This window comes from Lynx canadensis, chromosome C1, assembly GCF_007474595.2.
Source record: "Lynx canadensis isolate LIC74 chromosome C1, mLynCan4.pri.v2, whole genome shotgun sequence".
Taxonomy (NCBI): Eukaryota; Metazoa; Chordata; class Mammalia; order Carnivora; family Felidae; genus Lynx; species Lynx canadensis.
In genome coordinates, this window is record NC_044310.1 from 27,463,265 (window position 1) to 27,477,259 (window position 13,995).

A 13,995-nucleotide genomic window follows, 5' to 3' on the forward strand; every position below is an offset into this window, starting at 1 on the left:
GTGTCTCCCTCTCTCTCTCTGCCCCTCCCCCACTCGTGCTCTGTCTCCCTCGGTCTCAAAAATAAATAAACATTTAAAAAAAATGAAAAAAAAAAAACTCCTTGGAAAAAAAAAATTTAGTAGCCTTAGTCCTCTCCCTTTCATCCTCTCAAACCTCCCATCTGGCTTTCACCTATTTTTATTTTTCAGTATTTATTTTGAGAAGGAGGGAGAGCACGCGCATGTGTGCACGTAAGCAGGGCAGGGGCAGAGAGAATCCCAAGCAGGCTCCATGCTGTCAGCAGAGCCAGATGCGGGGTTTGATCCCATGAACCATGAGACCACGACCTGAGCTGAACTCAAGAGTCAGAAGCTCAACCGACTGAGCCACCCAGGCATCCCTATTTTTAAGTAAACTCTGTGCCACACGTGGGACTCGAACTCATAACCCTAAGATCAAGAGTCACATGCTCTACTGAATGAGCCAGCCAGGTGCCCCCTCCCCATTCTTAACAAGGTCTCTCTAGCCAAGCCTTCCAACTTAGTGGCCAAAAAGCTCAAGGTAGTCCATTTTAGGTATATCTGCGGTAATGGTCTGCTTCTAGATTTTGCTAGATAATAAACCCAAAAGTGACTTTGAAGGAGTATTTGCTCCCAGGCTTCCCAGACTCTCTACTCTGTGGGGAGAAGCCATTTCTAGACCAGGTAAAAGCAAGGCAGGGCCCAGGGACTTAGCTGGTCTCCTCACTCCACTGCAATAAAATTCCAGAAAGAAAACAGAACATGATTAGGATTTCACTCAAGAATGTGTCTTTATTGAAGAATTTGTAAGAAAAAAGGATGGACCCTCTGTAAAAAGAGGAGATGTTGCCTCCAAACAGCAGGGAGGAATGAGACCTGGGTGGCTTCCCAGAAGTCAGTGTTTCCAGCATGGCTCCCCTTTTCCTGGCAAGCACTAGAGTGTGTCACACCATGACCAGTAATTCCTGTCCATCCCTATCACCCTCTCCTCCCCTGTCCCACAACCCTGGATTCCCTACAGCCATTTACCAATGGCTTTCTGAAGGCCCAGGAATAGATGTGGGGTAGGCTTGCCTCTTTAATGGGATCAAAACGGGTTTTGCTTTGGAAAATTCAAACAGGAATGTAAAACAGAAAGAGCTCTAGTCCAACCAGAGATGACTGCATCCAACCCCTCTGAAGGGAGAGGGAGCAAAGAGTTTCCCTCCTGAATGTGCACACTTGTGGGGTAAACGGACTAGATTGCAGTCTGCTCTTTATTAGCATGGAGAATGGAAACAGAAAAATATGTAACAACCATGTTAAAAGAGTCACTGAGTTCTAGAGGGCAGAGGGAGCTGAGGCTTCTGATTCCAACAAGTGCTCCTTCCTGCTAGCTACCCTGAAGTCCTGGGGATGGTCACTCCTCTCCAGCTGGGAGATTGTCCTCAATCCGCCTGATGAACCTCATCCGGATTTCTGTCACACCGTCTCCTTTCAGGGTGTCCTGGACAAACTTGGCCTCCACAGCCATCTGGACCTGGGGGACAGTGGGAAAATGAAGGGACGGGTGCCTAGTTGCAGCCTCTGGGGAACCACAGGGGACAGGCTGTAGCTGACTCATCCACGGCAGTCCCAACAAGGGGGCTGGTTTCTCGCAAGGACAGGATTGCCAGTTCGTGTCCCCTGTAGAAAGCAGTGGCCCCGATCTGTAAGGCTGACTTAACAAAGAGCACCCACAAATGAGACCTTTACCCAAATAAGCCAATCTGGGAATTTCCTGGGCTTTGGGGGCTGACAGCACTACTATCAGCAAGAATCATCACCATGTAGAAACATCCACCTTGGATCCTATGCTCAGCAGCGTCACATCTCAGGTAGCAAAGTGCTGAGGGGAGCCAAAGGCCTTTCTTTTCTCTCCTTCTCTCATTCCTTCAAACCTTTATCAAGCCCCTACTACATTTCAGGTGTCTCAGAAGGTAAAGAGCCGCACTCACCATTTCCAAGGCTCCCCGTAACACCCCACACAAGAGATTGGAATAAATAAGGGATGAGTGGTTATCAGGAAGTTCCACAAAGTCCACCAAGGGATTATTTTCCAAAATGAGGGAGAATTCGTCACCAGCTGGGCTCCAATTGGTGATGCTTGGAGTGATGCCCAAGTACATCTTGAACGCCACCTGTCAGGAACACATGACAGCACTATGTGGAAGAGGAGTAGGGGCCGCACACCAGGGAAGGTGATGGGACTGGCAAAGGAGAACTGAGTGGCTTGGGAACTAAACTGTGGCCTTTGCAAAACACTGGAGCTTTAAAAACACTGGAGCTTTAGGCATCCAGGGCAAAAAAGACAAAGCATCTGTGCACAATTCCACACCCCGCTCCTTCAAGGCGTCATACAATTAGGCAACTTGCTGCCCACCTACACTTCTTCTGACGGGGTGGCTTCTCGGAACCAGCACATGAGAGGCCCGGTCCACTTCCTCGTCCTCTGTGCTACCTGAATCCTTCTTGAAAGCAAGTATGAGTCACTGTGGCAGAATTACTCTGAAGACATCCTTCCCTCTATCCACTCTCCTGATTCCAAACCCTCACACTGTCTCTTCACTATCAGCTCTCTGTAGGATTGGGGCCGGCATGCTCTACAACAGAAAGAACCAACCTTTAGGCAACGGACGCCACAAAGCTAAAGGCGTTTTATCATTTATTATTAATTCTACCATACGTAATGTTAACATTATCAATAGTGACCATTTACTATAAGCACACTAAGTTAAGTGTATTCGTTTTAATTGAATGCTCATGTTATTTCCTTTACTTCTTACAATCACTCTGTGAGGCAGCTCTTATTTTCCTTTTTTAAAGATGAGGTAAGTGATAATTAAAAGGTTAAAAGCAACTTACCCTTAACTGGTAAGTACTGGAGCCAGAATTTGAACCAGGTTTGTCTGAATCCAAAGTCTGTATTCTTAACCCCCAGGCTGCTCTGCTACGTCTTCACAGTCAAGGAGACCTGGCTTTGACTTCAGTGGGGCTTTCACCCACACAGATGATTCCAACCACTCTTCCCTTTTCATAATCTGTGCTATTCCCAAACCACCAGGAAGACTCCTTTGACCAGACAGCTGCCTAACTAGTATTTTGGAATACTAAGGGCCTCTCTAAGGGAGATGGAGAGTGTGGTAAGCAGTGCCTCCCAGTGACATCCCTCAGCGCAACAAGGTGGCCCAGGATAATGACCTTGGCGATGACGTCTGCAGTTTCCCGAAAGTCGTGGCACCTTCCAACATTTGACCGTGCCAAGAAATCTTCTATCAGTCGGACTCCAATGTTATAGCCCCTGGGAAGAAAATAAGAGAGCAGACTGTATTATGGAGTGTGAATGTCTTACGTCTGAACATAAGGCTGCTGGTGGTAAAGGGAAAATAGGGGACAATTCCAAAACATCTCAATACAGGAGCTCAGTGGAAACTGTATCCAAAATATTGGTTACAAAAGAGAATCCTGTTCTGGGCTCTAAAGGACCATGCGGATTGTGCACTAGGGAGCCCCATTCTTGTCCCTCCCGCAGAGGAGCTCACTCACATTTTATCCAGCTGTTTATTCACATCTTCATCATTTTCATAGTCCTTGCATAGCTGGGTGACCAGGGCCCCATAGGTAAGGGTGAAAAGCTCAGAGCTCTAAAAGACATTCAAAAGACAGTCAGAACCAAGATGCACAAAAAACAAAGTTTAGTGAGTCTAGATCAGCCTCAATGCAGCTGTCAGGATTCAAAGGAAGGTCATCTGTGTATGGTGAGAAAGAATATCTTCCTCTATGGAGTGCCAATGAGTGTGGCTCCCCAGGGTCAAGATGGCAGGGCTTCAGCCAGACCTACTACAGAACAGGTTGTAGAAGGCACTTCATGCATAGAGGAGTCACTCTTCCAACATATCAAGGTGGGTTTCTGCTAACCCAAGACCCCACCACAACCACCAAGCTAAGCTTGGGTCACCAGAATCTGGGGTGGGAGCAGCAGTCATCCACTAGATACCAAGAAAGACAGACCTGAAACAGACAGTTACAGATTAGCTTCTGTATGTTAGCAGGTGTGACCAATGGCTTCTCTACACCTAAGAATGTCTGGGGTGTCCTGGCCTCAACTCACTCCCAGCGCCCCACCCAGGAGCAGCAAGGACCCAGGGGCCTTGTCTGTGGGGAGGAAAGGAAGTCCTAGACAAAGTCCGCTGCTCTGATAATCCCCCTCCTAAGTCACCAAAATGAGGAAAAATAATGTTCCTCTTGACACAGAGCGAAAGTTTCCAGGAATGGGGTCACTCTGAAAGGAGTCCAATCTTTTGTGTACCTGGAACACAACCCTGATCTGGACTGGTTTCTACTACAACCACAGTTAACATCACAGAATCCCTGTCTCAGATAAAGACTCCTGTCACCTACCTACCAAGAAACAGAGATGTGGAAGGGGAAAGGATGACAAATGCCATGACTACAGAATGAAAGGAGGAGGTCAGGAGCTAAACACAGTGAAGAACATGCTAACAGCACATCTGGAGCAATGGATCCACACAGAAGGCAAGCTGAAAGATCAAGTCAGCCACCCAACCGCTCCCTTCTGAGTGGAAGCTCATCAGACTTGGGGCAGAGCACCTTTCTGTCCTCAAGTCTTCTGGGGAAGAAAGTTCCAAGTAATGTTAAGGCCCAGGCTCTCAGGACCTCAGTGCTCCTCACCTCGTCCCCCTGGCCTGGTGCTGAGGTCACTGCAAGAATGATAATGTGAGCCTTCTGCTCACATACTGCCTTCTACTTTTCATAGTCTCATTTTCCACCCCACCATAATTCTGTAAGGCAGAAAGGGCAGGGATTAATCTCATTTCAGAGATGAGGAAAACTGAGACTCAGAATGATTAAGTAATCTGCCCAAAGACAAACAGCTAATTATTGACAAAAGTAATTTTGGGAGACAAAAAACAAGAGTTTCTAAGCCAATATTCACGCTACCCACTGTTCCCCATAAGTTCAATATTAATAGCCCCCCTAAAAAATAACAAAAAACTTAACCTGCACTAGAGAGTCACAGAATCAGTTTCAGAACCAGGAAGCTTTTTGAACTAAACTAAAACAGTCAGATCAGGGTGTCTCCAAGAGACCATTTACCAAATATGGCAATTAAGGGGAAGCTATTAAGGAGGCCAATGATTTTTTAGTAAAGTTACGGGTTTGGCACTAGAATGGCTTGGACATGAATGGATGGAGACAATCCAGCAGTTACCAGTCTATCGAGTTGGCACCACTGCATTAAATCAGGAGAGCTTTCCTTCCATTATTAATGAGCCTTTGGATAGAGACTCCAATGGCCTCAGCCCACCATAATGCCGAGTAACACGCGTATCACAATGTTATCAAGCACCTTATACACGCAGCAGCCCCCAATTTACCAATAAAAAAAATCAAGGTTCTAAACAGATCTGTCCATGGTCACAGAATCAATATGCCTGGGATTTGGGAATGAGATTCCTGACCCAGGTTCTCCACACTCTCTCTTAATTTGCAATTCTGTCTCCATCTCTGATTATGAACCAAGCCCACTTGAACAGTGTGCAATGTAAATACATTACTTAAAGGTCTTCATACTTTAAAAATAGGAGTGGAGCTGTGGCACAGAAAAAAGTCATCCATTCAATGTCTACTATGTACCAGAGATTATCTAATAGGAGGGTGATACATAATAAATTGAATAAAATATATGGTTTGCCAGATGATGATAAGAGCTATGGACAAAAAGCCAGCAAAGGATACACACACGCAGAGAGGGAGAGAGGGAGAGGGAGAGAGGGAGAGGGAGACAGAGAGAGAGAGAGACAGAGAGAGAGAGAGAAGAGGGGAGGGAGAGAGAAAGAGGTGTCAATTTTAAATAGGATAGTCAGAGAAGGCCTAGTAAGGTGATATTTGTGCAAAGACCTGAAGGAAGTAAGGATATGCCATGAAGAAACCTGGGTGAAAAGATTGTAGGAAGCAAGTACAAAGACACTGACATGGGAGTATGTCTGCCATGTTTGAGAAACAGCTAAGAGACCAATGTGATTTGACAGGAATGAATAAAAGAGAAAACAGAAGAGGAAGACAGGTTACTGCTGATCTGGGTTTTCAGTCCTTGTGACCCTTACGACAAAAGGTTCATGGGACCTTAAAGGTCAGCTAATTCAATTGATCCAATTTCTTCATTGAACATAATAACCACATTCTCCTTCCCAACAAAACATGAATCTCTTCTGCAACATTTTTAAGTGCTTTAATTATGTTTTAGTAATAATAGCCATTTACATTTATAAAATCTTCAGAATGCCTTTCATTAATCCTATAACAACCATGAGTTTAGCAACATCATCCATCCCCATTTATAGGTGACAGGTTAAGTAACTGAGATTCAGTCTTCTTAATAGTTGAGCACTGTCCCGTAAAAGTTATGTGATCGAAGCCATCACTTAGTATTTTGGAACATCAGTTTTTTCACATCTGTACAATGGTGACAATACTATCTGCCCTTGAGGGCTACAATGAGATATATAGAGGGCACCTGCTGCACAGTACCTACACAAGAAGTACAGTACCTACGAAAGAAGTAGATGCTCTTATTTTTTTATGCTTAAACTAGTTCTCTGTAGTGTGCTGTCAGAGAGTACCCTGAATTGGTTTAAGGAGGGAGATTTTTGAATCAATTAAAGAACTCTGTAATAACTAATAAGGCAAATAGAGAGAATAATGGGTTTACCGGGGCACCTGGGTTGGCTCGTCAGTTAAACCTCTGCTCTTGTTTTGGCTCAGGTCATGATCTTGTGTTGGTAAGTTTAAGCCCTGCATCGAGCTCTGTGCTGACAGTGTGGAGCCTGCTTGGGATTCTCTCTCTCCCCTTCTCTCTCTGCTCCTTTCCTGCTCATGCTCTCCCTCCCTCTGTCTCTCTCTCTCTCTCTCTCAAGATAAATAAACTTTAAAAAATTAAAAAGAAAGAAAGAAAGAAAGAAAAGGAAAGAAAGAAGAGGAAAGAAAGAGAGAAAGAAAGAAGAAAGAAGAGAAAGAAAGAAAGAGGAAGAAAGAAAGAAAGAAGAAGAAGAATGAATGAATACTGGGTTTGTAGTCAGAAGACCTGATTCTGAGTCTGGACTGCCACTTACTAGCTGTGGGATTTTAGGTAAGTCACTTTACTTTGCTAAATCTCAATCCCCTCACACAAACACGGGTAACAGTAAAATCTGTCATGCTGGAGGATCTAATGAGATAACGGACTTTAAATGCTTTGCAGACCAAGAAACCACAGAATAGCCAATACGGATCTCCAAGTACTATAGGCACAACCTGAGCAGAGCAGTAAAGCCAAAACCCTACTTCAGGTGAGGCTACTGTACTTGATGGTTTTCAAAGCCTTTTCAGTTAGTGCCCCGGACAAACAAATCTTCCTAGGGGGGCCGATCTTTGGAGCTAATGCTCCAAGAGTCACATTTACTATTTTTATCAACACAAATAATTCAGTGTGACTGCCCCAAGCAGCTGGGAATGAAGGTCAGTAACAGGAGGGAGTTGATCCCTCTCTCTTACCCTCCGGCCTCCTGTATGGAGATTCTGAGTGCTGCCACTGAAGTAGTAACCCACCTGAGCACTGGACAATACAGCCAGTGGGGTTGGGTTACTAGTAACACAACACAAAATAAAGTTGGGTTTGACTGCCCATGGAATTCAAGAACCAAACACTGTACAGACACATAAAGGCTAATATCTGTACAAACAAGGATGCTTGCTAGCTGACATTTACCGAGTGCCAACTGTGTTGAGGGGACTGTCACACTGCTAGCTTTTCATGCATGATGTCAATTAATTCTCAGAACAACCCCATGACAGATACTATTACTACCCTTTCGAATCTATTTTTTAAAGATGGTGAAACTGATGCTTACAACAATGAAGGTCACACAGCAAGTAAGCAGTTAGGCCAGGACAGTACTACACCCCTGCGTTGTATACTTTTCTGCCTCTCTCATGGCATGTGCTTCTCAAGGTCAGGGACTAGGACTGCATCTCTGCACTTCTCCCAACACCTAGTACAGAGCTATCCATATAGTTAGGGCTCAGGAAAAGTTTGCCAGATACATGGGCTGTTTCTGCTCGCACAGACTAAAAGCAGAGGTCTAGTTCTTTGGGTATATTAATCATTTAAGTCTTGGAGGGTTTAAGTGGGAACACAGTAATTAGCAGAAGGTTGGGCCAACTGGGAAGAGGGATGCTAGAGGGAGAGACCTCCCCAGGAGGAGAGGAGCATACCAAAACCAGGTGGCCAGCAAGAGGATCATGTGACAGGCCCTTAAGTAGGCACCAGCAGGAAATGAACGAGAGGGTGCCCCAAACCTTCATGTCATTCATTCACTAAATATTGATTCCCTAGAGCCAAGCATCATCCCAGATGCTGGGAACAGAGCAATGGACAAAACAAATCCTTGCTCTGGTGGTTACATTTTCATGGGGAAGACTGAAAAGAAACAAGTATATAATTTATAACAGAATAGCGCCATGAAGAAAAACAGAGTAGAGTAAGAGGACAGAAAACTAGTCAGGTAGTCAGGGAAGGTCTCTTCAGAGGAGGTGACATTTGAGTAACTGCGAATGAAGTAGGGAGTAGCTACATGAGGGTTAGGGTTACTCATTGGGGGAAGGAAGTTCTAAGCAGAGACACTAGCAGTTGCAAAAGCCTTGAGGCGGGAGTGTGCTGCTCCCCTCCCTAATTCTCCCCTCACCAAAGCAGAATGAACACGGAGGGGGTTGCTGCTGGTGTTAAGGGTGGAACCTGGAGGTTCCTGTTTAAAATGGTATTAAAAGGGCACCTGGGTGGTTCGGTCAGCATGGAGCCTGCTTCAGAATTTCTGTCTCCCTCTCTCTCAATATTTAAATATAAACAAATAAATAAAATGGTATTAAATATTTCAATAGGGATTTCAGGTTTAAAAAAAGTACAAAACAAAACTAAGATGTGAAAACTAAGCATCTCCTCATATCTTAGGAAAAGAGGAAACAAACATTTACCATATCCCATACATTGTACACTGTTATCTCACTTAATCTTAAGTAGGCATCATTGTCCCCAATTTATAAATAAGGAAATTGAGGATCAAACAAGACTTGAAAATTCCAACAATGTCCATGCTTCTTCCCCTACATGACAGTTTCCTAGTAAAATATACTTTTTTTCTTTTTAAGTCCTTGATATTTTCTCCAAAACAGGAATTCTTAACCTGTGATCCATGGAGGATCTTCAGGGACCCACAAATCCCCCCAAAATGTAAACAAGTGTCCATGTACATGTCTGTCAATTTAACATTTCTGGGCAGGGGCACCTGGGTGGCTCAGTTGGTTAAGTGTCTGACTCTTGGTTTCAGCTCAGGTCATGATCTCATGGTTTGTGAGTTCGAGCCCCGTGTAGAGCTCTGCGCCATTAGAGATTCTCTCTCCTCTCTCTGCCCCTACCCTGCCCATACTCTCTCGCTCAAAATAAACAAATAAACTTAAAAAAAAAAAAATCTGGGGAGGAGATCCATTGGTATCAGCAGCTTCTCAAAAGGGGTCTGAAAAAAAAAAGTTAGGTACTACTTTGGAGTGTTAGGCCTCCTGTGGCCCATTTTGGTGGCTGTTCCTAGTGTAAGATGCCAAGGTATAAGGGATGTTTAATCACCCCGCTAGAGCTGAGGGTCAACAAGGGCCCCTGATTAGTTTCCAATCGGGAAAGAAGATAGCATGGGCAATTCTGGAGGTAAGAATATGACAAAGAAAAACACCTGGCAAGAGGTCCCCTTAATTTGGAGGAAAGCGTCATCTACATTACTTTCCAGGTCAGGCTGCCACCTGCAACCAAACTTTACCAGACTACATGGTGTCCCACTATTCCCAGGCAAATAAGGAGTCCCCCCCCCCGCCCCTCACCAGAGAGGTACCACTTACTGCCACCCTGCCTACTCCTCCAAATAAAGTTCCTTTCTGGCAGGATCAGTATCGGAGCATCTCTTACAATCCCCAGAGCACAGTGTGAGAGACAGTAGGGCCTAGTAGTCTGAAACTTGCAAGTTCTACAGAGACATGAATTCAAATCCTAATTCTTCCTAGATGTAAATTTGGGGAAGTTATGTAACCTCTCGGAGCTGTAAAACTGCGGTAACATTATCTACCTGAGAGAGTTACTTAGCGAATTAAATGACACCGTGGACGTAAAGTGCCTGGCTCCGTGCCTAACACACAGTAAGAGAGCAATAGTGGTAGTTACTATTACCGTCGTCGCTGTTGGTCTAGCACACGGCGGCTCTCAGGCGTCGGGGGAGGGATCTCTGAGCTACTCCAGCGGCCCTGCAACCTGCTTCAGGCCCGGTACGTCCCCGGCGTGACTCTCCCCTCCAGGCCCACAGGCAGCCCCCTCCTCCTTCCTTCCTGCGAAAGCACTTTGCGCTCATAGGAGGCCCTTTTGCAATTGCGCCCCGCGCCGGGCCCCTTCCCCAGAACGCCTCCATTCCGCCCCGCTCGCCGAGGTCACGCGCTCCGAGTTACCATTTTCTTGCTCTCGGTGCCACGGTTCGCCTGCCTAGACATGGTGCCGGCCGCCGGACCCCGCCTCGCCACAGACCTGCTCGGCGACCCCTCTGGACACCGCTCCACCCAGCCGCGGCCCCTCAGCCTTCGGGACTGACCGGCACCAACTCACCGCGCCTGCGCGGCCTACCGCAGGGCACCACGGGACTCGTGGTCCGGCGGATGAGGATAATTCCCGCCCGGTAAACGTCAGACTACAACACCCAACCGCTCCGTTGGCAGCCCCGCTGGACTACAAGTCCCAGAGTGCTTCGCGCGGCTGACTCTCTTAGAGCCTGGCTCCCCGAGGGCTACATTATAGCCGCTGGGTGGCGTCCGGCGCTTGCGGGAATCGTGTGTAGTCCACACACTTCCCTTCCGCCCACCCCCTCACCCTCACAGATGCTCCGCAAATTCCTCTCTTGTTGGGTTGGTCTTGGAAAGTCCCCCTTTCGAACTAGCTTCTTCCGCTCTTGCTGCAATTCAGAGCCAGAAGCTCCCAGGATGTCCCAGAAAACTAGCTACGGCTCATACACAAATCTGGCTTCTTACTGCAAAAATATTTAATGAGAACCTATGTGCCAAGCATTTCACTAGTGGTTTTTTTCAAACTGTCATTTGTTCCCAAACTCCAAAAGCAGCCAGTACCTGCATCCTACCACTGTGGCCTCATGATGGAATATCCAGTCTGTTTGCTAAAATTCAGGTCACTTTGTCTCCCTCCCCTTCCCCAAGAACTACACTGCCTGGTCCCTGGAAAAGAAAGATCGCCAGCGTTGGTAGCAGCCAGTCCCGGATTTTAATCTCAGCTTTGCCATTTTAGGCAAGTTGCTGGATCTCTTTCAGTTGTTGTGAAGATTGGTGAGACACAAGTGCAGAGCACTTGGTCACAAAATAAATGTGCATTCCCTTTCTTCCAGACACTCTCTAAAAACAGCCAACAGGTCCCAGAAACACCAGGGGAATGTGCTGGCCACACCCTCACCATCACCAAGGGAAGTCCTACAGTCCCTGACCATAGCTCTTCGGTTTCAGCTCCAGCCATCCCCTCTGGCCGGTCAGTTGTAAGCAGGCTGGCCTGGGAGTCCCTGAGCACCCTCTCCTCACTTAAGCCTGGTAGCCTGACTCTGTAAGCAGCTGCATTCTAGCCCCTAGCCTTCACCATGACAACCAGCCCGCCCAGACGTGAGCCAGCCCGGCTGGGGAAGACTGGGGGGGCCCAGGCTGCTCCGGCTAAAGGCCAGTTCCCAAGATTCTCCCAGTTTCTCCCTCAGGGTGCAGGACCAATATTATTATACCCTTCTCCCTGTGACAAAGACATTCTGGGGCCTCCCTAGAGGCAGTGACCTTTGACTCTCCCTCCTGTGTCAGTGCCTTGGCTGAGAGTTCTGGGAAGGAACTGGAGGGCTGGGCTATGGCAGGGGAGGAGGCAGGGGGTCAGCTAGCCCCCAGCGGCCAGCGCAGCCAGGGAAGAACCTCCTGCATTCCCAGGAGAGAGGACAGCTGAGGTGAAAGCTGCAGTTGGCTGGTCTGTCTGTCGGTCTGGGCTCCTCCCTGCCGGCTGCCCTTGGCTGCCCACAGAAACCTGAGTCACAGTCACGGCCAGCCGCCCGACCCCACCCAGCCTGCTGTCAGGCAGGGTGGTTCTGGAGAAGCTGAAGGCGGAGCCTTTCCCTGCCCATCTTATGACCTCTGAGATTCTTCTTCTGCCTGTGATTGCTCCTTTTGGTGTCTTTTTCTCTGGAACTCCTCCTTCCAGTGCCACAAGTCCTGAATTAAGCATGGGGGAGGGGTCCATTTTAAGCTGATTTATAGGGTCTCCTCCCTCACTCAGATGTGAACCTAAACCTCCTTAGACAGCTGCTCCAAGGGCTCTCGGTACACCTCCCATCATTCCCAAATCCCAATCCTTCTCAATCACTGCTCAGGGCCAGACATCTCAGAACACTAGGCACCTACTCCTCACCCTTGTCTCCTTCTCCCTAGAAAAGAATGTAGCAGGGACAGCTTCCCATTCCTAGCAGGGGCTAGGCAAAGACCCTTCCCAGGAATCCCAAACAGTGAGCCTGTTCGGTCCTGTATCTGAGTTCCTCCCCTCCAGTCAGTCCCTGTCCCTTCCTGTCTCCAAGCTGGTGGGAGGGAGGACTTATTGTCGCTGGTGTCACCACTGCCCTTGAGGACATTCCCCACCCTCAGCCTCGAGGAGTGGCCTGGAGGGCTCCCGAGGAGAGCGGTATGGGTCTCTAACCCATTCACCATGCTGTGCCTTGGGGTGGGGTGGGAGTGAGAGTCTGGTGTCTGTTCTCTCTGCTGCCCCCAGTATGAGGCCCCTCCCACTTCCTATTTTGTGAGTGTGGAGGCAGCCTCCTGGGCCTTCCTCCTGATTCATATCTCTGTGTCAAATCTCCCAGTGATTTCCTTCACCCCCCCATCAGGTTCGTCCTGGACCCTGCCCCACCAAACCCAGGAGGTTGTAAATGCTCTTGCTCCTGCCCTCCCCCTGGGGGATCGGGAAGGGGACTTATTTCTGATCCCTGCCCCCTAGCCCAAGCCCAGCCTCGTGGTGAGAGGAACAGCTCATTCGTGCCTGTTTCCGAGGAGGAGGGACTGCCCTGGGTGGTAAGGGAGTCACAGGGGAGCCAACAGAGTTCCTTGCCCCTCACCAAAGCGGGCAAGGCATCCTGTTGGGGCTTCAGTCCTTGATATTTCAACGTTTATTTATTTTTGGGACAGAGAGAGACAGAGCATGAACGGGGGAGGGGCAGAGAGAGAAGGAGACACAGAATCGGAAACAGGCTCCAGGCTCTGAGCCATCAGCCCAGAGCCTGACGCGGGGCTCGAACTCACGGACCGCGAGATCGTGACCTGGCTGAAGTCGTACGCTTAACCGACTGCGCCACCCAGGCGCCCCAGTCCTTGATATTTCAAGTATCTCACTTCTTCCTTCTCTGGGATGTCTAATATATGGGGGTAGAGGCACGTGAGGCTCCCAGATGCTGTCATCCAGCCCCAAACTTGGAGAGACACACATACTCTAAACCTTCTCAGTTGCTAGCGCTTGGGACCTGCCAGGGATCCTGATCAGTCAGGGAGTAAATGGAGAGGAGCCCACTCCATCTCTCCATTTGTTTGCTTTGACTTAATCACAGGACACTGGTGCACGCACTCCTGGTTCCCCTTAGCCATCCTCCCAAGACTCATCCTGGACCCATCAGCTGTACAGGAAGCCTTCTGGGGCTGGCCGGGAGAACCGTCCATCAGGTTAGCTAACTCCCAGATGGTCTGCTGGTCCCCACCACTAGCATCTTGTGAGGGGGTACAGGCGCCTCCACCCTCAGTCTAGAGAAGAGTTCCTCTGCGTTGGCACTGTCGACATTTTGGGCCTAATGATGCTTTGTTCTGAGCATTGTAGGATGT

At 48.0% G+C, this 13,995-nt stretch overlaps 1 protein-coding gene across 2 annotated transcripts; it reads right to left on the reverse strand.

Annotated features, from left to right (window-relative positions):
* Positions 1-766: 766 nt before the first annotated feature.
* On the reverse strand, positions 767-10,727 carry TRAPPC3 (trafficking protein particle complex 3). 2 transcript variants are annotated; one of them, XM_030325858.1, is made up of 6 exons: positions 10,558-10,710; positions 10,286-10,440; positions 3,565-3,662; positions 3,220-3,319; positions 1,977-2,159; positions 767-1,519 (listed from the first exon to the last, which is right to left on the reverse strand). In XM_030325858.1, coding segments are annotated over exons 3-6 (405 nt in total). In that variant the 5' UTR covers positions 3,567-3,662; positions 10,286-10,440; positions 10,558-10,710; the 3' UTR covers positions 767-1,399. The 2 variants fall into 2 exon arrangements, with proteins under 2 accessions (XP_030181718.1, XP_030181717.1); XM_030325857.2 differs by lacking the exon at positions 10,286-10,440 and having other exon boundaries at positions 10,558-10,727.
* Between the last annotated feature and the right edge of the window lie 3,268 nt (positions 10,728-13,995).